At 40.8% G+C, this 27839-nt stretch overlaps 1 protein-coding gene across 1 annotated transcript in view; it reads left to right on the top strand.

Moving 5' to 3' along the window:
- The window catches only part of ofcc1 (orofacial cleft 1 candidate 1), a 75252-nt gene extending 66457 nt beyond the window's left edge, over positions 1-8795 (top strand). The window contains exons 22-24 of the mRNA XM_038693578.1: positions 2421-2618; positions 7868-8006; positions 8317-8795. Of these exons, the coding sequence (XP_038549506.1) occupies positions 2421-2618; positions 7868-8006; positions 8317-8387 (408 nt within the window). The 3' untranslated portion in view covers positions 8388-8795. The remainder of the gene's footprint in view (positions 1-2420; positions 2619-7867; positions 8007-8316) is intronic.
- The last annotated feature ends 19044 nt before the right edge of the window (positions 8796-27839 follow it).

Raw genomic sequence — 27839 nt, 5'->3', positions numbered from 1 at the left:
GTCTCTGCAATGATGCATCCTGAGAGCCATGGTGCATTGCATGAAATGGCATCACCCAAACTGAACACACAAACACCTTTTCAAGCTTTTGTCTTGTCTTGTCAACTGGATTTCACGTGCTAATTAGCGTAGGATGGTGGCATGGCTAACATCAAAAAAATCTATTTCCATGCAAGCCAAAATACATACACATGCACACCACACAGGGACATTTAAGCAGGTGTGTTTAACCAAAGTGACTCAGAGTACAGAGGCTGAATCTGTGGTGTTTCTATCACCACTGTACAGCTTGGTTTATACAATCCTGGACTGGGGCCTTAACCGGGTCATAGGCACACTTCTTGTGACCAGTTCAGCAGGAAGGGATGTTTTCTTACAGAGTTTTTTTTCCGCATTCGTGACTTTAAATGTTTGCAATTTCTTACTGTATCATTTACGAGCCGAGAACCACGATATAGGATGAGATCTAGGAATTACTGCACACTCTCCCACTTGTGTTTCCTCAAAAAGAAAAAAAAAGCAGCAAATCAACATACACACACTATCCAAACAGACTGATTGCTGCCTAGCAGTGGTGCTGATTACTTTAGGAATTCAGGTAATCAGTTTCCCTCAGTGTGGGCCGAGGCCAAGCTAGAGGCAAGGCGCAGTTGAGGCGATTTCACTAATGAGCGTCGTAATTAGCGTTGAAGAGATGCATCCCCGTTTTCCCACCTCCCCCTTACACACAGATACACACAAACCTTCTTTAAATGTTCTTAGCTAGTCTTCTTTCTCTCTGCACTCGTGACATTTTGACAATGAGGTCCTTTCTACTCATGGGGCTGTCTGGTTTGCAGTTTATGCAATGTCTCTAATTACAAGTGGAGTAATGGCTCCCACTGTTTTCTCGGTGAAGTGCCTAGAGTTGTGTTTGCCTAACCGTTTATAAGCGTGGGGTGACATCGATACACCACCAAATTAAACCTCTCCTTCAGCTTGACCCTGCCACTCATGGCCAGCCGAATGAGTTTGCCTTTTCCCTTTTTCTGTATTTTTAGACGAGTCATAATTACGCAGCCAATTAGGGGGTCACCTTGAGTTTCACAAACTACTTGAAAAACTTCCTCAACTTTGTGTCTCTGACTGTGTGTGTGGCTTAGTGTGTGTGTGCGTGCATGAGGTTTTCACTGGTCTGAGTCTGTGGTGTGAGAGTTAATGTTTGCATTATGGCCCGTAAGGCTCTGTATAGCACATGCATGTACAATGCATCCCACTAAAGCTCTGCCACCTACACACTAGTGAAACCACTGTGTACAGTTTCGATGTGGGCACATTATGTGTAGTTTGTCACTGAAGGTCAAAATGACATTGTTGAGGGTTGAAATTGATGTTTAAACCAAGTTTGTAGATGTGCATAATGCTTGTTTGGGTGTGTAGGATTTTTTGACTAATTTTCACATCCTAAAACCGATTTGTCTTTTAGTTAACATGATGTATAACATCTGCGGCAATGCATACGATCAGCAGACATTCAACCATTCATCAGCAGACACTATCAGAAAGGGAGAGAGCTTCCATGATCTTCACACATGGATGACTTTGAGTTACATGACCTATATAACATGTTACACGCTCCGCTTGCTGCGCGTGCCTCACCCTAATATAGAGGGGCAGCGCATTACAGGTATGTAAGCCCCGATACTCACACATACACATACACACGCACACACAAGAGTCATAAACAAGCCTGCCACCAGGATTTTACATATGTGTGCATGATCACAAACACAACCTGTCTCTTTACCTGCTACAGATCAGGCCCCATAGGACTCATGCACTACTAGGAATTAGTGTACTGATGTACTGTATGCCAGTGGTGCTTATCTGGTGGCTGCAGTTGTACGTTATTAAAATGAACATCTCAGCAGTTTCCAAGGTAAGGTTCAGACTGGTGTTAATGCACTGTACATGGGTTTTTGATATAAGGTTGTCTCAAGGAAATAAAGTTATGACACTTGTTTTTGTGTCAATTTCTGACTGAATATTGTCACACACACTCAACAGCGTCCAGTGAAAGCTGGAGAGTATGTTCACATTGAATGTGTCCCAGGTGTGATAGAAATATCTTTTAGAACCTAGGACCTTTTAGAAAGCAAACAAACAAAATGCATTAAATAAATTAAATGAAAGAATAATGTAAGAGTTCCCTTCTACATTATTCTTTCATTTAATTAATTTAATGCAATTTGTTTGTTTGTTCTTTGTTTGTTTTTGTTGTTTTATCTTCTTCTCTTCAACAACATAACTATTTAGCAACCCACTTCGAAGCCTTGTATATCAGTCCTTTTCACAAGCCTTTGAATACACCAACAAGGAAGAGTTTGTAATCCCTGCTCACAACATATTATTATCTCATTTTCATGTTTGTGCTTGACTAGGTGGCAGTCTATGACTATATCTGGACAGTGGAAGACCCATTGGCCGGCTCTACAGCCCCTAGTGAACCCCTAAGGGAAGGCGCACCCCCACCAGAGAGAGAGACCAGCACCTATGTGGCAATCTACATCCTTTTCCTGAGTGGGTTGAAACAAAGATACAGGCACTTCCTCCGACAAACCGATGGGGCTATCATTGAGGTGGGATATCAACATATTGTATGTATCTTTTTATCCAACAACGTTTTCCTGTTTTGCTGCTGGAGATGTGTGAAACACACGGTTGAGGGTCAATTCAACTTTATGAAATTGGCAGTGAGATTAAATGCAATAGTTTCTGCAGCATGAACGTGTACTTTCAGAATCAGTATGCTGCATTAATTATCCGACCATAAATACAGCGAGAGCACATACTTGCACCATGAAAAGGGTGAAGAAATGGGATGGAGGTTCACGAAACACTCTTTCCTTTCCTCTCTCTCTCCTCCTCCTCTGAAGAGAGAAGGGGGAGAGGACAGACATGGATGCAGCAACTAGTTCCTTATTCTGCTTTCAGAACAATAAAAAGACAACAGTACAGCTCTGTGGTCTGAAAGGGTGAGATTTTTGTTTTTTGCTAGAGTAAAACCAGATTCAAAATAATTCTTCTTTTCAAAGAGGAAATAACAGAATTTGCCCTGAGAAAAAAGTAAAGACTTAGTTCATTATGCAAATATAACTGCTACTTACCAAAAGTCAACAAAACACACCCTTTACTTGGTCTCTTCTCTCTGTAACAACCATTCTCTATACAATTTGTATGGTATAATAAAATTCCAGTGCCATATCCTATTTACCACTGTGTTATGACTTCTGATGAAATTTAATTTAAAACAGCAAAGAAAAAACCCAACACACATGCATGCATTGTAATTATTGCAACTTATATGTTGCTCCTTGTCCTCCAAGCCCCTGAAAGACAGGTGGGTCAATTCACAGATTGTGGCCTAATTAAAAGTAGTGCTTTGTGACAACTGCTGCATTAGCAAGAAGTCACTCCTTTCCTCAATCATTCTGTCAGTCGCCCAGGAGCAACCTGGATCATCCCAACAAAATTAATATTTTGAAGTTTGAATGTCAGAGGAGTGAGGAAGGAGGGGGTTATATGCGCTAACAATTAGCTCTGAGGCTCTTTTGCGTTAATGGTTCGCCGTCATAATTTGAGTGATGTGGAGCTTCTGTGAATAAACACACAGCATGGTATATTTATTACTAGTGTCGCACTGTGTGTGTGTGTGTGTGTGTGTGTGTAGCCTCTAGACCTGTGCATAGCAGATGAGACATCTTGGGGGCCACACACTCATTGACACAGACAAACACAGATAATTTTTTTATGGTATACAAAAAACCTACAACCTTAAACATAAACATTTACTGAGAGTAAAAGAATGAATTCCTGGTATTTCTGCGTTGCTGCCGCTATGAAATCATTCATAGTGTGCTGACTCTCCATTCTTTAAACTGTGAAGGGAGCTTCATAGAGGCCATCTTAAGTGAAAGATAGGTGTTACTGTCCTTGGGAAACACATACACGCACACGTAATCTTTCTGTTGCTCTCTTTTCTCACACACACTGTGTCCCTTGGGTTTTGCTGTCTGTTCCATGCAACTTAACAGGCAGGGACCTCCAGTAGCAAGAGATGCCGATGGCATCCTCTTTCACCCGCTGGTAGTGGGGAGCGATAACACCGATGCTTAGCATCGCAGAGAGAGCCTCATGCCATTCCCCTTCGCCTTGCAGCGCGGACCCCCACTTTACATATTCCAAACTAATCCTCCCCTGAATATATAGACTTGTTTTATGTATAGAGCAAGATCCAGGAATCACCAAAGGGCATCCCTAGCACTCGGAAGAACACTTGAGCTGATTTTATTACTGCTTTGTATAATTCTGGCAGTGATATACACACTGCAACAGGGTGCTGTGTACAAACTGGCCTTCATATGTAAGGTGACAGCTCCTCAGAGAGAAATAACAGCCGTGCAGACACTTCTAGAAAAATTAAATGGATAAAAACATATAGACTGAAATAGAAAAGGCCTCTACAATGAGATGCAGTGACCACAGTAAGTCCCCCTCTGTTCTTAGATTTATGGTATTTTAAAGCAATTTTATGGGTTTTCCTGTATAGGCTTATTACTTTATTCACTTATCACAATAATGGCATGTTTTATGGTGATGCATTTACACTGCCATGTTATTAGATGAAGTATTATGTAGCTTGAATCCTGTTTGAGCAATAAAAACAAGTGTAATTTATTTTAATTTGCGCCAAATGCTGAAGTATATTTGATATTTTCTCACTAGCTTTATTGCAACCTATCAACATAGCATTACTTTTCTTTTAACATTTCAATTTAGGACATGTACTCTGCACAAAGAAATTTTTTTCTCGCTCTTATTTTTATTATTAATATTTTATATTTTTTATATATTTAATATATTTTTTCTCTTCAATATATTCGGGGGTTTTTAAATTCTGTCTTGAAACCTTGATCATATGTGTAGATGACACTTGAAATAGGAGGACGACAGTGACAAAGGAAGTTCATTTGACTGTGTAATAACGTGACTCCGTTCTCTGTCCCAGTTAGTTAAAAGACTAATCCTGCTACTTAAGAAGTCTGTTTCCATTTACTGAGAAAATATTGACGGATGGCTCATTTCCTTTTAAGAGCTCTGTTTTCGCAGGCAGTGTCCTGGACACCAGTGCCCTGGAGGACTTGCTCCTCCCTTAGACTAACATGACCACATGACCGCAGCTCCGGGGGAAAGCAGCTTTGCATAATACCCACAAATTTACACCAAAAATTTGTCTAAACGAACACCTTAAAAAGCAAGTCCTGGAAGAAGTGCCCTGAGCTGTAGACACTGTTAGGAAAGAACAGAACAGTGAGGTGTGTCCTGTTTGATTTGCTGGAGAGTGAGAAACTGAGCAAGAGTTATGAGAAACTAAATATTTCTGTTGTTTATATAGCCATTATTGAGCCAGTTACGTGGACTGAAAGGTTTTTTTTCCCCATGGAATGGAGTGGAATGAGTAAATTCAGTGTTGTGGGTGTGTTGTAAAACAATATAACGATAATGAAGTCTTTATTCACTTGCATATTGAATTCTGTTTAGAAGAAGAAGTTAATATTAATGATCTATCATATGCTCTCATTCATCGTGATGCCAGAGGCAGGTGTCTGTAACATTGACCGTGTTGAAGGAATCTTCTAGCTGAATCACAACAATACAAAAAGTTAAAGCTATGTTCCCATCAGTGTGCTCCAATAAAAGACATTAAAGGTAAAGTGAGGTGTAGATTTTGAAACACTCATTACCTATAAACAGATGTTCCCCAGCTGCCAACTCACAAAATGCACTGCTGACAACAACTGTTAGGACCGAAATTATGCAGGGAAGTGCATCTATATAACCTAGGACCTTCAGAGAAGGCCTCATAACAACTCTGTCTGAAGAAACAAGATGGCTGATGAAGAAATTAATGCAGGCAAAGTCATTATCTTCCCTCTTAAAACCACAGTGGGTTTATGTCCCCCTGTGTCGTTTTTTCTCCGGGGCTAACATTTAAGTGTCGATGGACTTATAAAAAGATAGGACAAGCCAACTGTGCTCCTTTTGTCTCCTTTCCTCCATATGGGAGGCATCAGCATATGCAAGAACTGGCTCAGCTTCTGTAAAACTTCCATTAAAGATGCACAACTAAGGCTCTGCCAGCTTGAATATTACCTCCCTCCGCAAATTATTTATGGCTCGGAAAAAACGCTGATGATGAGCATCTCCAGCGACTTGTATAAATAAAAACACTTTTCTCTGCAATTTCAGCTGTGCTTTCTTTCTCCCCCCTTTTTGGGGGGATGTGCTTAACCATTTCTAGAAACAAAAGGTATGCAGTTTGTTCACATAGTAAGGTGTCACTGTACTGCATTCAGTTATCTTAACCTCAGCAGGCGTGACTGTGTTGTATTATGTATGGTTTGTATAATCCCCTTTTAGTTTGTAGACTTTTATAATCACAGCGACAAAGCTGATAAAAAATAATGATGATGCTGATAATAATGACACTGATGATGATCAGAGAATATGGGAAATGGGGGGCTGTAAAGAGCACAGAGGATTGCCTTTTCATGTGGGACACCTCATCATCTTGATATGCCATCAAATCTCTCATTAACAAGGACCCTTTGTCTTGGCTTTCCATGACTCAGCCCACCGTCTGTCTGCACATGATGACGACTCTTCGCCGGACCAATATTGACCTAATTTAGCATGCAGAGAATATGAAGAAGTTAACCTTTCAAAAAAACACCTTGCAGCAACATTAATTGACAAACCGCATCAATTCTCCCTCCTACCCCTCTTTTGTAATTACTCTGCCGTACGTTTGATTGCCGCTGCGGAGCTTTGGACCCACGCTTCATTTGCCGTGAGGTCATCGGCAGCCCTCAGAAATATGAATATGATTTATACAGGAAATGAGTGTGTTCTGTATGCTGTGTGTGCTGTCTTTTCTACATGTGGTGTGTGTGGCTATGTGAGATACAGAGAAGGAGAGAGAGAGAGAGAGAAAGGGGGGAATGTCCTTGGCTACGTGTTGTATGTTGCATGAGGAGATTAATGCCTCCCTGGCAGCCATATCTGCTTAGCAGGAGGACTTCTCCAAAGTACACTGGATGTAATTATCAGGCAAGTTTATACTAGTTTTAGATAAAGAAGCACTCTGTGGCACATTTTTCAAGTTTGCTCAATTGCTGCTCTGTGTAATTTGCAACTTTAGAAAAGTGTCAGCCTACCTTTTTGACATGACTACTTGATGCTGCTGTTATGAAATATAGTGCTGAAGATGTGTGGAAAGAACGCAGGGCTAAATTTGACTTAACCCGTCAATGTATTAAATTTCCGGTCATTATTTATGCATTTAAATTCACTGAATTTATTTTCTTTATAAGTTTATGGTAAAAAGATATTTAGTTTTTAAACAGATTGACAATGTATCATTTTATCGTGGTTTATACCAGTGAGATTTAAGATGTACTTCACATCACTGTACATAAGTAGGCCAACCCAGAGTTGTGAGAGCTGTTTCCCCTCTGGGACGAGAGGTAGTGTGTCATATAAAGTCTCCATTTCTGCTTCTCCTCCAAGTTCACTCTAAGCACCAGGACAGAGGTAGATACTATGCATGACAACACTACTCGCAGGCCTCGAGGAAAATAGCAGCTCTCCTGCCAATCTCAGTCACTGTCATCCAAGTTCAACCTGCACTTTGAGATGCTTGATACATAAGGCCCCCGGGGTCCTCTGAAACAGTTGGCTTTAACATTGTTGTACTGTTCATTTATTAAGTTTCCGTTCATGTTGCCTTGCTGACTCTCGCATGCGTGGGTTGTTTTTTTCTCTGAAGGTGATTGGGGACATAGAAGGGGCGAACAATGCAACAACGATGGGGCCCTGCCCGTGCCAGGGCTCTGCCGTTCAGAGAGAGGACAAGGAGCATGCAAGTGCTCCACACCAGCTACGGAAACGGAAGAAAATGTTTGGCCGTGAGTGTTAACCTGATGCTTCTTCATAAAAATCCCCTCTAATTATTATCGCAAAAACATGTTATTTGCATAGCTAGCAGTTTGAGAGCACACAAAGAAAAGTACACATTTAGTAGTCCTCGTCACCATATATCACACACATGTGACCCGCTTACCTGTGCAAACTTTCCTATGTTTGTTTAGCAGAATTTACACAGTTTGATCTGATGTTTCCATATATCACACACATGTGACCCGCTTACCTGTGCAAACTTTCCTATGTTTGTTTAGCAGAATTTACACAGTTTGATCTGATGTTTCGTTCCCCAAGGGTTGCATCGTGTTGAGCCAGTAGGAGGAACTGGGTGTGGCTCCAGTTTTGCACTGCGAGATCTCCATTGATATCAAATCAAAAGAAGAGATAGTTGGACTAAACTAATGTAAATCATCTTACCAACTGTCTGTTTGACTTGAAATCTCTGTAATATAAATTGCAGTACTTACATTTCTTGAATAATTTCTGATCTTTTTATAGTTGTGGAATTTAAAAATGGAATTATTACACATTTTCTCAATTGTAAGCAGCTCAACACTGATTACTACTACTAGTACACTAACTACTACGATAGCATTTTTCAGCAGTAAAAAAATGCATGGATTGTGTAGTATTTTCCGGGTACCATACCCTTTAATGCTTAATATAATCAAATAGGTAAATGATGGAAGGCTGATTCATCAGAATAACCAAAAACAGTATTGTAAATGACATTGTCCTTGCATCTCTCTGCAAATAAAATAAATAGTATAGTATGTGGACTGATAAGCAATTTGTAACCTAATAAACATTGTTCAGAAACACTTCTAATGAATGCAGGTCATTAGGTGTTCAGCGCCGCCTCAACACAATGAAAAATGAAGATTCTAAAAGTCACTAATCAGAACACGAGTGATAAAATATCAATATTGGCCCCACATTAAGCAGGATAATATTCAGGCCAGCTTGATTTGTATTGAATATGTGTCTGCTAGCCGGTGCTCAGTGTAATGAAGTGGCTCACAAATCAGGCCATAATGGCTGCCTACTTACACATATTGCTTAATTAAAGGTTGTGAGCTTATTAGCATGTGTCTCTGGCACAGGGCGCAGGGAGATGGGAATCGGGATTCACGTCGTTGAAGGCCAGGCTTTAAAGGTTTTATAGATAGCTAACCTATCATACTAAAGCCATAGCCCCCCACTAAAATCAGATCTTAATAACCTGTCATTTTCATTGATGATGATTCTCTTTATGGGCAGCCATTACAGATCAAGTTCTGGGTCTTGTTGGATGGCGATAGCGGCCATTCGTGCTCGTCATTATCAGGAGCACACCTTACTTTGGCCTTGAAGTTGCGCCTTACCTCCATGTTTAAACCATCACAGTCATGGCCCGGGGGCATGGTACACAGCACTTATGGACACACACACACACAACACATTCTCTTTCTGATCCTCAGAGCCACAGGCCTTTCTGGCCTGGAGGTCCTCATAAAAGGAAGAGAGAAATTAGATGACATTTTTAGATTTATAAGTCAGTCTGTGATATAAAATGAGGAAAGTACAACTAATAATTCTACAGGGAATTCATGGATCATTTATCCACTTTATGTAAATGCTGAACAGATATTACAGCCAATATGTTTTGTTTATTTTGGTGTATTTTTAGCATTGGCAGGATGTGTTAGACTCTCGTGTTGCATCCTGTCTTTCTGTCTGCCTTTGACACTAGCCAGAACCTATAGAGCTAATGCGCTCCAATTAGAGATCACTCCATTAACAGTGACAGGGCTACACCCCCCAATTCAATCAGCCCCCTAATGAACATTAAGCAGAGGCGCTGCCTCTCAGAGATGACAGGAAGCTCTTCTCTTTCTCCGTTTGCCCTACCTTACCTTTGTATCTTTTTTTATCCTTATACCCAACTCCTGTGTTCTTTTTACTTTCTCTGTATGTCTTTTTTTAATAGCACAGAGAAGCAAAACCAAGCCGCTATAAAGCATAAATATTCCTCTGGTCTATGAATCTGTTTCGTTCACACTTTTATACAAATGTATAATTTTTGATGAATGGCTTTTGTTTCTCTTTATACTTTCTCTCTGGTGGGATCACCAAACTTTCAGTTCACCATCATCAAAACAATGCCCTGTGCAATAATTTCCAACTGAGGGCAGAGGGTGAGGATACAGAGGGGGCAAAGGTATTTCAATGGTTCAAATATTTGATTGTTAATGACAAACACCATTTCACCACAATTTAAATTTCAAATTGATCCCTGGGAGCAATTATTTCTGGGGGAGAGAAACACGCCGCTAGGTCTCTGCTCCACACATTTGCTGATTTAAGTTAAAAGAAAACCTTTTTGCAGAGCTATCAGAAAGGAGCTGCAACTTTTTGAAGTGCCTGCATCTGCTCAGAGCCAACCCAACCTGGGGATGTTGCTGGAGAGTGAGAAAAGAGGGGAAAAATAAAACATTAAAAGAAAAAAATAACACTTTGTCTAATTCTATATTTGTGTAGCCCTCAGCTTGAGGTATTCACATAAAACAGTTTGTATTCAGAAGTGCTGTGGTGATCGTTATGCTACGCGTTGAGATCGGCAACTCTTGGGGCACGGTTGGCGGGTGCAGCTCAGCCTGATTCATTTGAATTAAAGTTACCCAACTAAATAAAAGGGATTCAAATCCACACTTTTGCTGCTTTGATTTTTTTCCTTTTCAAACATTTTCTGATTGTTTTTTTAAGGCAACCACTAAAGCATTTCTTTTGATGAAGAACTTTGTACATTTACTGTCTTTGCATACATGTCTATATTTTCTATTTACCCAACTTCATTTATGGTACCTTTTTGTTTGATGTTGAAATGTAATTATGTCTTGTAAGGAGTGAAAGAGCTTGGTGCTCTGATGCTCTTTTGATCAGAGGAAACCTACAGCACAATATCCATCAGGGAAGTCTGACGTTACATTCATCTTAAATGTGTGTTCACTAGACTTCTCATCTATAAATAATATTTATTTGTCTGAAAAATATAATCTTAAATATAAAATCAAAGTAAAACTTGTTTTTTATCCTCTATCTTTGCATACATTACTTTGTAATATTTTACAACTTGTAAACAAATGAATGTTCCAAGGCTCTCTTTATTATTATGTGTTTTATTTTAATAATTTATACAGGGAAAACTCACTTCAGCTTTAACATCAAGCCTGTTACTTAGAAGAGATGGTCTAATCAGATCAGCGACACATCTACTGATCCTGTCCTCTGTGACATTAATTTTAGTTGGCCCCAACAATGCATAACCTGCAACACCAGTGTTACGGTGGCATTTATGTCACAGTGGTAGAAAAATAATATGCAAAACATTTATACGTTCCAGACCTCTGTCAGGTTGTTCTGCCCAAGCTGTATTCATCTCCACTGACCCCGAACATGATTTCCTGGTGCTTAAGCCACGGAAAACACACACGGTCAGGGTGTACGGAGATGTCAACATCGTGCCATATTTCTGTGGCATCTGGATAGATCATGTGCCTTTCTGCACACATATTTATTTATTTTTCCTCTTCCAGAGCAGTGTCAGGGAGGCAGATGTCCTGCTCACAGGAAAAATAATTTGCGGAGAAAAAAAAGGGGAGGGGAGGTGGAGGGAAATATATATGAATATGCAAATCTTGTCACAGTGTGGAACCTTGTAATGAGTGGGAAATGTTGTCGCCATCTTTCATTATGCAGAGGTCATTGCTTAATGCCAGGCAGCTGGGCCCAGCTTCTTCTCTCTGCGCTCCCCCCAACCTCTCCTGTCATCTCACAGCAACTTGAACCAAACTACAGCCTGGCACGCAGCTACACAGAGGTCACAGACACACTCAGAGAGACACATACACATATCCGTACACAAAACACCTGCATATTGCTGTTGTTGAAAGAAACTCCTGTAGCTTCTGCTTTGTTGATTCTTTTTGTCACTTCACATAAAGGATTAAGAAAATATTTGAAACTCCTAAGCTTTTAAGACACACTGCACTAGATAAATAAAGAAGGCACTGTTTGTCTTAGCTCTGAAGTAAATATATACTTACACTCATCACTACTCACAGAGTAGTTATGTAGCTGCGTGTTGCTGTTCAGGAGAACTTTGCATATGAACCCTCACAGTGCATACTGGTTCTGAGAAAATGCAAAGTGAGAAGACTAATAAAGATATGACTCACATCAGTCCACCAGACAGAACTTGTATGGGTGGTTGTGTGAGTTCAAAGTTCAAAAGTAGGCAAAGCCAGCGCTGATCACGTTGTGGTTGTTGTTGCTCCTTGCTTTCCTTTTGATCAACACTTTCGGGTTTTGTAGATTGCTGAGATAGCTCGCTGCTCTTCTGTCTCCTCTCGCAACAGCTTTCCTGAAATTTCCGCTGGCGTCTGCCCGACATTGAGCTATGGGGCTAATCATTAGGTAAACCCCTCTCCCTCTCTCTCATACACTCTTCAAATAATCCTGGGTTTGAATGCTAAAAATGTAATGAACTTCACGGTTCATTGTGTCTGACATTGCTTAATTAATGGGTGCATTTAAAGTACATAGGGCCCCGGTAATTGATTTATATGCATGATTTGCACATACAGCTGTTGGTTCCTGTAGGAGACTCATCACTCAAAACGTGGCTGTGCTGATGAGAGGCTGGCTAGGTAATATCAGGATGTTCTGTTGGCCAGTTCAGCCATGCGGAAAAAAAGACCAATTCATATGTTAGCATATTTTCCTTTGAGATTACAAAGAACTATTTTAAATTTTGACTTGGGTATTTCAATATTGTGTTTTCAAACACTTATAATAGATCAAATAATTTCTTGATGTGGAAACCTTTTGCCTCCTGTAGCATAATTGATTAAAACAACAATCTACAGTTGAGAGACATTATTTTTCAGTGGGCTATGCCTGATGACGAGAGTTGGACACAGTTAGTTTCATGCCACACGGAGCCATTAAACCTCCTCACTCCAGCACAGTGCTTCTGTCTGACTGTCTCTCACTATCAGTCTATGCGCCTGGTCGCTTTCCACACAGACAGCTTGCATTACTGCACCTGCCAAGACCAAGCTGGACACAGATATCACCAACAATAATGCCAAGGCAGTCTATTGATCTGTGAACTATGGTACACATCATGCAATGGGCATATTGTGGGTTTCAATTTAGCATGAAAGCCAATGCGCTTATATGGGTGGCAGAAAACACACATTCCTCCTAATCTGAATGAATGCTCTTTATTTGGTTTAAATGGAAACACTGTGTGCAGCTCATGCATTGTGCAAGATGCTGGTGAGCCAAACTAGCAGCTCCATGCTACTGCAGCCATGCATACACAGCCAACCGTACTGAATATTCATTATGTAATCAGACACAATGTGCACTACGAAATCAATATGATACAGGTTGTTTTGGATGAGCATTATCATCATCAATAAACTCTTTGAAACTCTATAGACTTAATCTGTTAATGGATCGAGTGGGAAAAAATGGTCTTTGTATTTATTATTGCTTTTATTAAATGGTTTAATAACTAGAAGGTGGTCATGTATGATGTAGACATTGACACTATAGATTAAATTTAAAGCAGCAACTTTGTCAGGTATGACCACTATATAGTGACCTTGACTTTAATATTTGTCCGGTTAATGGTCATGTTGAGGGGTCACTTCATCAAAATTACGAAAGAAAAACTTTTTTTTCTCTTTTTCTTCTAGTTTTTGTTTTATTAGCTTAAAATTAATTGAATAAATAAATTGTTAAATTGACTGGAAATTGTTGTCGCTGTTGATTTTGAGTCATTTTTCGATGGTGTGAGCACTTTATAGTTGGATATCTTAAAACCTGGGCTAATAAAACCAAATATAATCTGCATGACTATATATGTGAAGAAAATAGGCTTTTTATTTCATTTGGCTGGACTCTTGAAAACACCAATCTTGGAAATTATATTGTGGACCTAATTATTGTTCAAAGCTCTAGTTTTTCTTAATGCTGAGCCACCACCTTTGCAGAGTTAGCATTTAGCATTCATTGACTGTGGTCTTTATGCTTAGTCCAGGTATACACAGTGTGGTTATAATTATTGTTTTCTGTGGAGATCTGGAGGTCACTGGCCCCTAACCATTATTTGGGTTTGGACAGACCTTCTGTGGAGCGCAGATCAATCTCTCACCTAGAGAACATTCTAGCATATTTCTATCACCAGCATATTGATTTTTCTATGAGCAAGCCCCTGTTGTATGTGTGAGGTGTTTTTATGCACGGCACATAGGGGGTGCAGCCTGAAGTATGCACAAACACACACACTTGCATGCACTGTACATGGCACAGACACATACACAGGAGCGCACACACACACTTTCATTTATGCATTTCTGTAGACACCCATAGGCATTTCTGTGTGTGAAATGCATGCATCGGCATATTTAGCCGCTCTACATCTCATACACACACACACACACACATACGCTCCTTGTTAAAGCAGACACCAAGTGAACCATGTCCTCTATGGGACCAAGTGTCTCCCTTTCTTTATTACACACACTAATCAATACTGGCCTGGTGTTGAGGCCTGCCATCTTTCCTCTGCTGCCTCCTTCTCTCCCTCCTCATCCCTCCTTCGCCTCAACCATCTTCCATCATTCAATTTCACATTCTTCCCTTTCTTATTTCTATGACTCTATGCACCTGAATTCCATCCATCCATCTGTCCATGCATCCATCATCTATCCCTCCACCTTGTGCACCAACCATCAATCCATCCATTGATTGTTTTGGTTCTTGGCATCTCTTTGATGCAACTAGAGCTAAAGAGAGATAGAAAGGGGATAAAAGTGTGAGTGAGTGAGTGAGTGAGCGAGAGAGAGAGAGAGGCAGCATTATTGTCATCTATAACATGGCCAGACAGGGGAGGGTGATTTGGATTTAAATAATGTATTAGATTTTCAGAGCTACCATCCACAATGCCTCACAACACTGTGGAACATAATAACTTAAAGGTACGCACATGTGTGTTTGTGTGTGAAGGTGACTGAAGAAAAAAAAAAGAGAAAGGCATACTATATGAAATTGAGTGTTGCGTGTAAAATGTGTTTGATGCAGACTGATTGGATCAAATTGTATTCCTGCTGTTATTTAGCAATAAAGAAAAGAGTATTTTATTGTCCAAGTGCTTTGAAAACATGACTTCGTAGTCACGCTGCATAGTGGAATTAGAGCTAAGGGCTTTGGCACCTGTGCTTCGAGACAAAAAAGGTGTCTGGGCAGACTGCGGGGAGGTGGGGGGTATGGGATTGTGCTGGAATTTGTCAAAAGCCAATAATCATTCTGGTGCAGAAGAGAAGTAGTATATCAGAGCGCCAAATCAATATCACATTACTTTGAGTATGGGAGTATATACAAGACTCATCAAATTGATTATTTTTGATGCTACAATGGCAGTTTCATTTGCTGGGGCCCTCAACAACAACTACTGTTCAATTACCAGGGCTGTGTGTGAATTGAAAAAAAAAAAGAAATACAACAAGACAAATGGATATTTATTTGACTAAAATAAAGCCTTGCTTGGAATAGAAATGAGGAATGGTATGTCACAGTCAAGCTCTGGTTAAAAGATGACTTGTTTCATCGGACATTGAAATTTCATGAATATATTTTCCAAGAGCCCTGGAAAAACAGAATTCATCATGAAGTTTGTACAGGCCATAATGTCACAGCGAAGATTAGTCAATTTCCTAATGTATTGTGCATGTAACTGTAGCATTGTTAAGCATATGCTTCCCCTGGCTTGGTCACAGAGCATGATGGCAGCAGAAAGAATGCGATGGCTGATGTTGTTTCACACACTATAGTTTGGGTCTCTTTTAAAATTATTTATAGCTATGACTAAAACTATACTGCATATTGTACATTTTAATGAAATACATTTACACTTGCAGAGGCTCCCTTACTTGTTTTTTTCGTGTAATTTCTTCTCCAGTGTTGATGTTTGTGTATGTAATTTTAAAAAGACAGACCACATTTACATCTAGATCAAACAGTGAATGTTTTTAAGTAAAGAAACAATATCATTAAGGCCTGCATCAAATGTTTCGTCCCCAATTCATATTCTTTAGTTTGGACTAGGTGCACCCTAAAAAGTTGTCTCCTTAAGTAACACCAGTCCAACTGTTGCTAAGAACGGCCTCTACCAATGAACTCCTTCTCTTAATGGCTCTAAGTCTTCAATATGGGGCCATCAGGAGAGACAAGGCGCAGCGGCTCCTTGGATGATTAAAAAGTCATTTCCTTAACTGTCCTCCCAGGATTTGCAAGCTTTTTTTGTAAGAAAACATTAAATTGCTCCAATCAAGCATAAACGTCTCCTGCTTGTGGTGTAATTTGTACTGCTGTTCGCGTGGTGGGCGCTTATTTGTCATCCTTTTCCTTTGGCGCTTTTCCCAACCGCCTTGATCAACAATTAATGGTTGAAATTGCTTCCTTGTTACTTATGGCTGTGGAGACAGATGCGGCAATGCAAAAAAACAAAACAAAAAAACAACAATAAAAAAGGAGAAAAGAAAGATACTTTAATTGAACAGCAGAAATGTGTTCAGATTGGTTCAACTTTATTCATACAGTACTTTTTCTAATAGTTTTGTAGGGCATTCCAGCAGCATGATACATCCCATTATTACAAAAATACAGTATCACCACAGCAGTAGCCCACTCGTTCTTTCCTGTCCACTCTATTCTGTTCCTCTCTACCTCTCTGCTCTTCTGTCTCCCCCTCCCCCACTCTGTTCTTTTACACAATGACCTTTAGTGCTCTTTTCTTCATTGCGGGGACAGGCCTGGGCCTGGCATCTGATAGAATCAATATTCTATTATGATAGTGCGTGGAGCGTGTGGGGCTTTACAACTCCGCTGTAATAGTCTCTCTATTTCATCCCGTGGCAGCCATGGCCTGAGGGATCATCCAGGCTTCTCCAGGCTCTATGCTCCCAGCATCGCCCCATTTCCATTAACGTCACAGGCCTCTGCCTACCAGGGGACAATCTGTGTGACCGATGGATGGGGTTGAGAAAGAGACCAACCCGGTTTGCAATGTGTGTCAATAGACTGTGTAATAGCCAGACCTGGGTGAAATGTTAGTTAAATGGCTTTCCGGTTTTAAAAGAAACAAGCGGGATACTTGTGCTATTTCTTTTATTTCATCTCAGTGCTTTTTCCACTATTAAATCTCCCTGGAGGTGAAATCAAACTAAATCAAGTAATATTTGAAAACATCATGATAGGTGGGGATATCCAACCCACATGAGGACGCTGCATCGCTGGAAATTTTTAGATTGTTGTCATAACAAAATTATTCGCTCTTGCTTTCAGACGTAAAGTGTTTTCCTTCCTGGTGAATTTTGTTACGACAGACAGAGGCGGAAGAGGCAACAATTAAACAAAAAGTGCACTGGATGTGGACCATGGTGCCATGCTGCCCCCAGCACCATACTCCAGCATGTAAAACAGTTGTTGATTAGAAGAGTATACTAGCATGGAGGGAGTGCTAAAGTGAAATGTTAAGCTATTAGAGATCATGGCACCAGGCAGACCCCCATAAAATATTCATGCCATTACAGCTGCCTTTCTCGAATAATTAACTAATGTGAGTATTTTACTCAGCCAAACGCAGTTACGGTTTAGAAATCATTGCATTTAAATGTCATTTGGGCGTGGAGTTTTGATGTGAATTCTTAATCTCGGGCAATAAACATTATGAGGTTAACAGGGCACGCTGAAGGAGGCAACTAGGTGTCAACCTTAGAGCCTTCCATCAAACCTGTGTTAGAATCCATTTCGCTCTAAAATGTCAGCATTCGTTGTAAAATCCATTACAGTCTCTCTCTGTCAAAAAGTTGTTGGAATGCATAATATTTGTAAAGTCACAGAAGTCAAGAACAGGCCCTTTAAAGCTTATGGGCAGTGCAGAAGTGCCCTCTGCGGTCCTTTTAAATGTCCTAGCAGTCACATCTTTAGGAGAACACCTGCAGTTTTTATCCTCATACTCCTTCAGCCCCATTTACTCCTGATGTATGTCTTTCTTTCCTGCAGAAGAGTTGTCCCTAACAGCGTTCTTGTTCCTCATTCCCCTAAACTCCGCCCCCCCACCTCTCCATTTGATTGAGAGTTGGGCGACTGGAGGTGCGTGATGAGGCCCCGCTCGTCTCATATTCATCATGATGTAACCGTGAGCAACCCGGATCTAAATTACCTTCGTCTGGCATCATTCCAGCACATGCTATAAATGAGGTAATCGTCCTTGACTATAAAATTTGCATTTTCAAGACTTAATTGCTATCATTACATTTTTTGCGTAATTCTATTAATTTAACAGAATGGAGGTTCAGAGGCTTTTTTATGGTTATAATTTGCAGTAAAACAATGCATTCGCAGAGTAGAAAAAAGTCTTGAGTAGAAAAAGGGTGAGCGGAGCATCACGACCACTCTGGCCTCTCATCATGACTTTCCATTTTCCCTTTCCATTAAAAGAAGGAGGGGGGGCGGGGGGGTAGCTAACAAATACTAACAAAAACTCCACTAACATGCAGTCAGACAGAAGGATGTGTGTTTGTGTAGGCCAGCATGAAAGGCTCTCTCAGACTGAAGACAGAAATGCATCAATTACTTCCCATCATCACATTGTGTGGGCTAACTGAAGCTTGTGTTCTTAATAATGTCGGGCTGGGCTCTATTTTTGCCACGCTTTTTTTAATATCTCCTGCCTCCTTTGTGTATATACGTCCACGATGTCAGCTGTGCTCAGTAGTGCCGTCCCTGAATAGTATGGTGGAGAGCACGGCGGATGACATGGAACAACGGAGCCATCAACTCCCATTTATGCTTCCCGCGGTGACCTTGCCACAGACGTCTACGAGGTTCAGAAGTACGCCAAGCTAAGTGCCAGCAACATTCTGCAACCCGCTGCACTTCCTCGCACTCTGCTGACCTTAAAAGTGTGTCCTCAATTTGGATGGAGGCTGAAAACACACACAAGCATTCTGCTCCTCCTTCAATTTTGCACTTGTATTGCAATGCCCTACTTTTATCACACTGGAATTGTTCACAATTTTGTTTTCACTAAAATGGATGTAGATTTATTGCAGGTGCTGCAAATCAACTAGCGGCATTGCAGACTTGCTTAAGTGATATTTCCTTTGGCAGATCAAGCCAGGAAGCAGTAGCACTGACTCCAACGACTCCAGCATAATTCATATACTTATTTTATAAAAATTCACTTTCTTCAAAAACACAACAGGTCGACGATTTACATATTAAACTGTAACTTCCACATGTTTACATGGTTTAGGTTAAGCCCACGATCACATTATGATGCATCCTCCTCCCAGCCAAGGCCTGAAATTCTATTAATATTCCTCAAGCTTGTACAAAATGCGAGCATGTGGCCCAACTTTAGTGATCAATAAATAGTGGGCCGACACAATGAATACATTGTATGTTTGTAACTTCTTAAAATGCACCAGCAGCTCAATAAATAGATAAATAAAATAAAAAAAACCCTGAAGGCATTACATGGCTCCGTATCCTCAATGTGCAACCATTTGACAACAATGCAGCCAAAAAATAGACAGCAGGCTCAGAGGATGAATGAATCTTTTCAGGGCTTTACATCTAATGTGTCCCAAAAACAACTGCCTTTCAGTCCATGTGCACATTATCATACTCAAGATATGGCAAAAAATAGTGCTAAATAAGTAAGCATTTAGTTGACACTCTAATCCAGAGTGATCTACAATAAATGCAAGTGTTAAATAACATTGAATTCCACAAGTGTCTCAATTAAGTGCAAAGGTAAGTGTTTTGGACAAAGTAGCATGGGCCAACAGTACAGCATGGTGCCTCTCTAGAACAAAATAATCAATATTTGTGAAAATGGACATTCGTTTCTTGAAGCAATACAGTACCGTAGGAGTATTAGAGTGCCTTTCTTCCAGGTCTCTCTCTCCTTTCCTCTCTTTCTCCTGTGTACCGCTCATGCTGACTTCTGCTGACACTGACCAGGTGGCGTCGTCACAATGGGTTTCCATGGAGCCTTCAAACAGGAAGCAGGTAAGGCCTGACACTCCGCCCTCGATGCTTAACGTAGCGGCGAAGAAATACTGAGCTCTGTTTTGACCATGTCAAGCAACATCAGCTCAAGCTCCGGTGCGAGGCGAGGCGAGGCGCAGAAGACCGTTTCCTTCTTAAGTCTCTGTTTCACCGTCTTGGGCGCGAGTGTGTGTTGTGTCTCCATTGCAGACGTGGTTGAGAGAAGCTGTCAGGTATGTACGCACAGGAGGTCTTCAGAGCACTACTGACAGGGGCACTTTAGTGTGTGTGTGTCCGTCTGTGTGTGTGTGTGTGTGTGTGTGTGTGTGTGTTAAAGAGAGAAGGCCTGACTCACCTCTGGACAATGCTTCATGGCTGAGTTACAGTTAAAGGCCCAATCCTCAAACCCAGGTACAGCGAGGAAAAAGATACAGCATGAGGGATGTTTTGAAAAAATACTGTATATGCACATCTTGAGTTACACTGTGTTGGAAAATACAGAGCAGACAAACATGAAATTTGCAGTCAAAATGCTGATTTCAATAGCATAAAAGCATTTATCCCCTACTGAAAAAAAATTGTATAGTAATATTAAAAGGATAAAAGTATTACGTTACATTGAATAATCAAGGCCTACATGAGGCTTTAGTGAATCCAATGCTTTGTTTGAGTTTGGATTTGAAATTCTCAATCATGTGCTGAGAGGTACAACTGTTCAAGACCGCTATAATAATCCCCATCTATCAGCACACTAAGCTCGCCATATTAAAATGTTCTCTCCTCAGTGATTTCGTTCGTATTTGCTCAATGACATTTGTCAATAACGGTTCAGCATTCTTCATCATCAACATTCCTGTGATACGTGATGAGCAACCACATTAGTCACTCCTGGTCCGTGGCCAATTCAAGCTGTTTGCTCAAGATTAAGTTCTAAACATAGAGAAACAGAGAAATCTTGAGTTGATACGAGTGGCACAGCAGAATGTTTTGATAGTCACTGTTCAAATGTTGAATATGAGCCAAAACAGTATAATAATTTTTTTTAACTGGAAAGGTGTAATCATTCCTACAGTTCTACTCGTGTTGCCATGTTTGTGCATTTCATGCCCCATTTGTCCCATTGGAGCTGCTCGTTGTCCTGTGTTTGTCCGAGGCTCCTGTATGCATGTGAAGCTCCAACTTTTAAAAGCTTAAAAAGAAATCGGTTAGAAGTTTGTTAATGCCAAAATCAAGAGCTCATTCGACTTGGTGAAAGCCCAGCTCTTTGCATACTGAAAGAGAGGGGCATTTTGTTGATGAAGCACTGTACTTGACATTCATCTGTTGTGCAAATTAACATTTAATAGCCATACACATTTGAATATGTTCTTTCTTGACACAGTGAGAAACCCGCAACGTCGACTACATACACAAGCTGAGGAGAACGAGAGATGGGTTTTTGGCCGCGAGCGCTTTTGCCCACCGCAAGCAAACATTAATTGTTTTGCGAAAACTAACTGCGGCGCCCATTTTTCAACATTGTTTCTTGTTTTGTTTCCTCCTGTAAACAACTCTCGCCTCACAATTTGTTCATCATAACTCGACATTGGACGGCAGAAAAGAAACATTTTTCGTGCCCTGGAGTGACGACCTTGAAAAAAAGGCTAAATAAAAAGGACCACTGGGAGGATGATGAAGGCGGAAGATGGTTGTGCATTTTTCACATTTATGAATTAAAGAGATGCTTGTTGAGTTATGATGCACAGCTCATCGGCAGAGACTGCCACCATGTGTCGCTGTTATATACAAGAGTGCACCTTCTCCAGCCAAGTCACTGAAACAGTCTTTGAATACTGAAGAACACACACAAACATGACACTTACAACTGTTAAAAGCCTCAACATGTGCGCACACATCCACATTTTCTATGGAAGGGCTTATACCATAACTGGCAATTATTTGGCAGCGCCTTCTCTGGCGCTTCAGCTCAGCAGTGTGACACCATCTGTCTACTGGGTGCTGTTTGTTTGGTGCTGCTTGACTTCAGCTTGAGAGGACTCCACTCTGCCACTCCTCAGGTGGTATACACCGTGTTTTAGAAGAGTTGTCATGGAGCGTGCAAAAGGTGGCAATAAGCCAAGGTGATGTCATCAAGAGTTTTTGCCTCAGAAAAGAGAAGAGAAGAGGTCCTGAGTGTTGTATCTGTGTGTTTCTCCAGCTCTCGCTACCTCAGGTGTGACAGATGTGACAACCGAGACAGAACAGTATTTAGCGCCTGGAGGTCAGGTAGAGTTAGACTCAGCAAAACCGTCTCCTCCTGGTCAGGATCAGGTGCTCTCCTTGGGGATGAGAGTTGAGGAAACACTGATACCAGCCTTGACCCTGTATTAAGTGGTGTCTTTGACTGTGTGTGTGTGTGTGTGTGTGTGTGTGTGTGTATGTGTGTGCTGGCACCAGAGAAGGGGCATCTCCTCCTGATTGAGACTGATGCGTGCCGATTGGTTGCCAGGCCATGCTCAGCGGCGGCTCGGCAGTGTCAGGTGAAATTAGCAGCCATCAATGAAAGACCCTCAGACCTGGGGGATTCATTAGGGACAACCTCCCCCAACTCGACACACTGACAGCCCTTCACACTTACACCCTTGACACACACACACAAATAGCAGACACACGCCATTCCATCTTATCCCACAGCTCCAAATAATGACTCCCAGCTAAGAGAGTGTATATTATATTATATTAAGAGTGTATATTTACGTGTGTGTGTGTGTGTGTGTCCTGGCCCACTATTTTTCTGTTCTAGCATGTGATGCTCCAGAGCAATTTTAGCAAACACCCCGCCCACCACAAACCATCATTCACAAGGATCTTCTATCCAACATGCCTGACTGTCTCTTCTAAAAAAACAAAAAAACATTGGAGCAGGATTCAGGTATGATAGTGCGAGGTAGGCCCATGTGTTAAATTTTCACTCTGTTTTCTTTTGCACAGCTCAATCTGCACATCGGTCCATATATGAAGCTAGTGCCAACAGGCAGTTAACTTAGCTTACAACAAAGACTGGGAAGAGGGGGACACAGCTATAGCCTGGAAAAATGAACCTATCAGTACCTTTAAAGCAGACTGATTAATATGTTATATCTCATTTGTTTATTAGATATTTATACATAGCCAGTCTAGCTGCTTCCACTCTTTATGCCTTAAGCTAAGCTAACTTGTGACAGACAGATATGGCAGTTGAATCGAGATTCTCATCTTACTCTCTGTAAGAAAGCGACTAGCCATATCTCTTAACTATTTAAAACACTCAAACACAAATGGTTAATGAGATTTCCTTATGTGTGTTTTCACTTTGTACTCCCACAGGTATGTAGCCAGAGGTGGCATGTTTCATTACACAGCCCAGCTCAGTAATATGCTCAGGGAGGGTGCATTAACATTATTTGCATTATAGGGGAGCCTTCTGTCTCCAGCTGGACACAGCGTTCATGCTACCTGAGTTTGGCATTATCCCAGATTTGCTCTGGCAGGTGGGAAACTGCTTTCAACTGGCCAGGACGACGTCCTTCCCTTTTCATCCTGCATATACATGCATGTGCTTTCATTTAGATTCCCATCCACCCCCCTAACTTGTATCATCCCCTCTTTCTTTCCTATTTTTTATTTTCAGTCCTCATTTTCCAACAGATACCTCCCTCTACTCCTTTCTCCGCCATTCTCCCTCTTCGTTCTTTGAAAATTATTTGATTAAATTCATTTAAACATTCCATACACTTCAGTAGATTCAGTAAAGGACACAAACTGTACAACTTCTGTTGTGTTTACTGCCAAACCAGTTTCTTGTTCTTTTTTATAAATGTCACTCTGTGCCTAAACGTGCTGTGGCAAATTTTGTAACACTTCTAATTCATCATATTTTTGTTTTTTATATGATGAAAGTGAGTGTGTGTTTAACCACACATAGAAAAGTACATTGGCATAATCATTTAATACCGGCTTTTGTGCCAGTGTGTATCTGCATGCCTGATCAAAGTTGATGACTTTGAACTCGGGTCCATTTGCCCTCATGAGAACTCTCTTAATCCAGTGCTTCCCAGTTTAGGAGCATGTATCTGCAACACAGAAGCTCCGCTCATTAGAATTAGAGACATTAGTTACGACCAAAGGAACTCTATTTCACGCACATCTCCCCGACGGACTAAATGAAGCTTTGCAAATCCTCCTCAGCTTTTAATAGCTGCCACTAATATTACAGGTCACAAATGATTGCACCCTCCGACTCAGATTTGGCTGATCAAACACAGGCTGAGATTATCAGTGTTATTTACGCCTGTGTATCACTCTGGCATAAACACGCACTTATGGAAATGCGATCCCTCTACGGTAATGCACTTTATAATGATTTATGCTAGAACGATTCATGGAAAATGTGGCAGCACAAGCCGCATCAACCCACAATCCAATGTTGTTGTTTTTTTACCCGGCATTTTTCTTCTCTTGTGTTTGCAACACTGACTGAGAAATTTCACTTGTAAATGTGTACATTCATATAGGACGCTGAAGTCACAAAGCCTCGGTTCATGTTCAGGAAACACAAGAGCAGTCTGCACTATAGCATGATGGTTCCACCTTTGCAAATCAATTATAAAGTCTGGAGTAAATAATACGATGCATGTCTAATTACCCAACAATCCAGTAGCTTTTGGGGGCCATGCCAAGGAGAAATGGAGCTAACACGTGCATTACCACTCAAAGAAACACATTAACACAAACCCAAACATGCATAATTGCATTCACACACACCTAGAAAACACACAACTCGAATAAACATGTAGTCACAGGTACTCAATGTATCGACCAATTAAAATAAGGGATTACTATGTTGACTGCATGTGTGCCTCTGTGTGTGTGTGTGTGTGGGCACTGCTGCCTCGCAAGCAGGCAGGCAGGCAGGCAGGCAGGCAGGCAGGCAGGCCTCACATTGCCCACAGCTACTCGGTAAGGATTCCCGATAAGGAGAATTAGTCAAAACTTGGGAGCTGCCAGTCAGCGCCAATTAAACTTTAATCTTGGGCTGAAACAGGCACAAATAAATTAAACCCTTGTGAGCGGCAATGTGCGCTCTCCTGATAATAGGGGATTGAAGTCGTCTTGGAGCGAGGCTGCATGTTCCCCAGCTCAGCCATGGCAGGCAGCAGTGCAGGGGGAACAAGGGTAAGGCTGGTGACAGAGTGAACTGAAAGGAACTCTCAAAGTTGACAGAAACATAAACATTGATACGCACATAGACGAGAACACATAAATGACTAGAATCATTGTTGGTGGACAGCAGAAATAACAGCACTTCATTCTCTTTTTCTGTCCTCATCTTGCAAGTTAGTAAAACGGTTTTCAGTTGTTTACGTGTCTGATAATTTAAATTACAATACAAAAGTAACATTTCAAATTATGCTTTTCCCATGTTTGATAGATTCACAATGTAAAAATAATATGCTTTGTCTACCAGATACATACAAACATTCCCCTACTATACATGCCCTCAGAGTGGTAATGGCTCTACGCAAATATCAATAGAGATCCTTACACCTTTTTCCATGGTCCATACCTAAATACATTATCTTTATTAGAAATGCCACCCAGGCATGCAATTGACCTCAACACCTTTTTTTTTTTTTTGTAAACTCTGCATAAACCAAGTATATGTATTGTAAATGTCTTTGGACAATCTTGGGTTGGAATCATATTGCACCTTGCAGTGTGTGTTGGAATTTGATAACTAAACCATGCATGATGCTCCCAGTACCAATTGGAAATAATGTTTTCAATCATGCTCAGGCATGGAAAACAGAGTACCAAGTATCAACCAATATAATATTATTAATAAAGAAAGATCTACCCTTCATATCAGCCAGAGGAAATACTTTTACTGTTGCAATATTCAAAAGTATGGTTGTCTCCGTGCACACTGTGTAGAGGGGGATATTTCATTAATATTTTTTAATGAATTAGGACCCTTATCTCTATTTCCTGTGCCCGACCTGTGCTAGCCTGGTGTTTAATTTCAAAGTAATTTTCCTGCTATATGAGCGTGCCGTTTATGTATTAATGTCATGGGCCTCGTCAGCCAACGCCATGATTTATTCCAGAGTAGCGGTCACATACATCCTAATATCTTAAAAATAAGCCCCAGAGAAATGCTGTAATGAGAAAACAATAACATTAACAATATTAGCAACAATAATGAAAATAATTGCAGCTGTAGCAACAATGGTAATCACACATAGAAAATACCTCTGTGTTTGACCGAATCGTACACAATTATCATGCATGTGTATATAATATAATTAATTCTATGTCTGAGCCTCTTAGCCTGGGGCGATCAGCATAGAATCAGTTTTGTATGTATAATAGATCAGAGCGCAGTTCATGAATAAAACAAACGTGGGGAGTATGCAGCAGTGACTGTGAATGTTTGTCTTTGGACAGCAGAATCAAAGTGAACATGTAATATTGTGATAATCCATACTTGATGAATTCAAGGGGCTGACTTGCCTTAGCTAAGTTCAGCTAATTTCCAGACATGGCTTGCCTCCGTAATTGAGTTTCCAATAACATTATGATTATTCCAGCCCACATGATAATTGAATTCAAGGTATTTTTTTCTTAACACTGCAATATTGTAGATGTGTGATTATTATGCATTTGCATGTAGATTTCAGTGCCTTCCTGAAACTCATCACTTTTCTCCTAACTGGATTTCCTATATTGTAGCATACATTTGGCTCATAACAAATGACGGGATCCCCTCTCGTTATGAGCACGGAGTCAATTATTCCAAAAAGTTCGTTTTTATATAAATTTTAACCCACATAATGATATTGCAAAGAAGATTCCTCCCCGAAAAAGTCTCCAAAAATTTACCCAGCGCCAACCTGTTTCTCATTCTCATTATACGTGAAAAGTGAATATTTTTACTGTTGAACTCATCAAATTCATATCACTGCCAACACTCCTCCCGCGCTTCCAGTTTGATCCTGCTTAAGAAATGCTATCAAACTTAGACACCCCGGTCCCAATGCTCATCTGTTGCATAATGTAGGCTGTATAGGCAGTCGTGGTGTGGGTGTGAATGTAATTTTCATTAGAGCCCCCACAGATTCAGCCCATGCATAGGGGTACAGTAGGGGCACAAAGCAGAGCAGGGAGATGTCTGCTGAATATGGGAGTATAGCAGCGTTCATTTCAGAGGCACAATGCGCCAAATACCCTTTCCTCACAGCTCTAGGTGAACTAGTTGGCATCCTCTGTACCCCTCTATAAAATAAATTTTTGACAATGCAACACTGAGAAGTCGATTCATTCATACATAGCAACATTAACTAGGCAGAACCCCCTTAGAAGCACCGCCCAAACCCCCCAAGTGGGAAATTATTTACCATATCACCCTGTACTTGCCCTGGAGAGCGAAAGAGCTTTTGAGTGTGATGCTGAACATCATCAGTAGGTTTATAGCAAGGAGAGGGTGAGCATTTCAGCGCTAGCATAACATTAGCTGCTCGGCCTGAATTGTGCTAGCTGTCACATTGGGGGGGATGACTGGGCAGCTAGTCGATGCTTTGAGCTACTGGGCACACATGGATGGCTGTGAATGGAAGCTCTATCCATTCTCATCATTCGGAGTAGCCACAGGGTCCGTACAGTGAGGATGGCACCAGCCAAGACATTAT

This window comes from Micropterus salmoides, unplaced genomic scaffold (genome assembly GCF_014851395.1).
Source record: "Micropterus salmoides isolate LMB-PRFRI ecotype aquatic unplaced genomic scaffold, ASM1485139v1 Ms_hic_scaffold_1, whole genome shotgun sequence".
Lineage (NCBI taxonomy): Eukaryota > Metazoa > Chordata > Actinopteri > Centrarchiformes > Centrarchidae > Micropterus > Micropterus salmoides.
The sequence above is the reverse complement of the archived record's forward strand: the minus strand, read 5'-3'. Positions and strand labels throughout refer to the sequence as shown.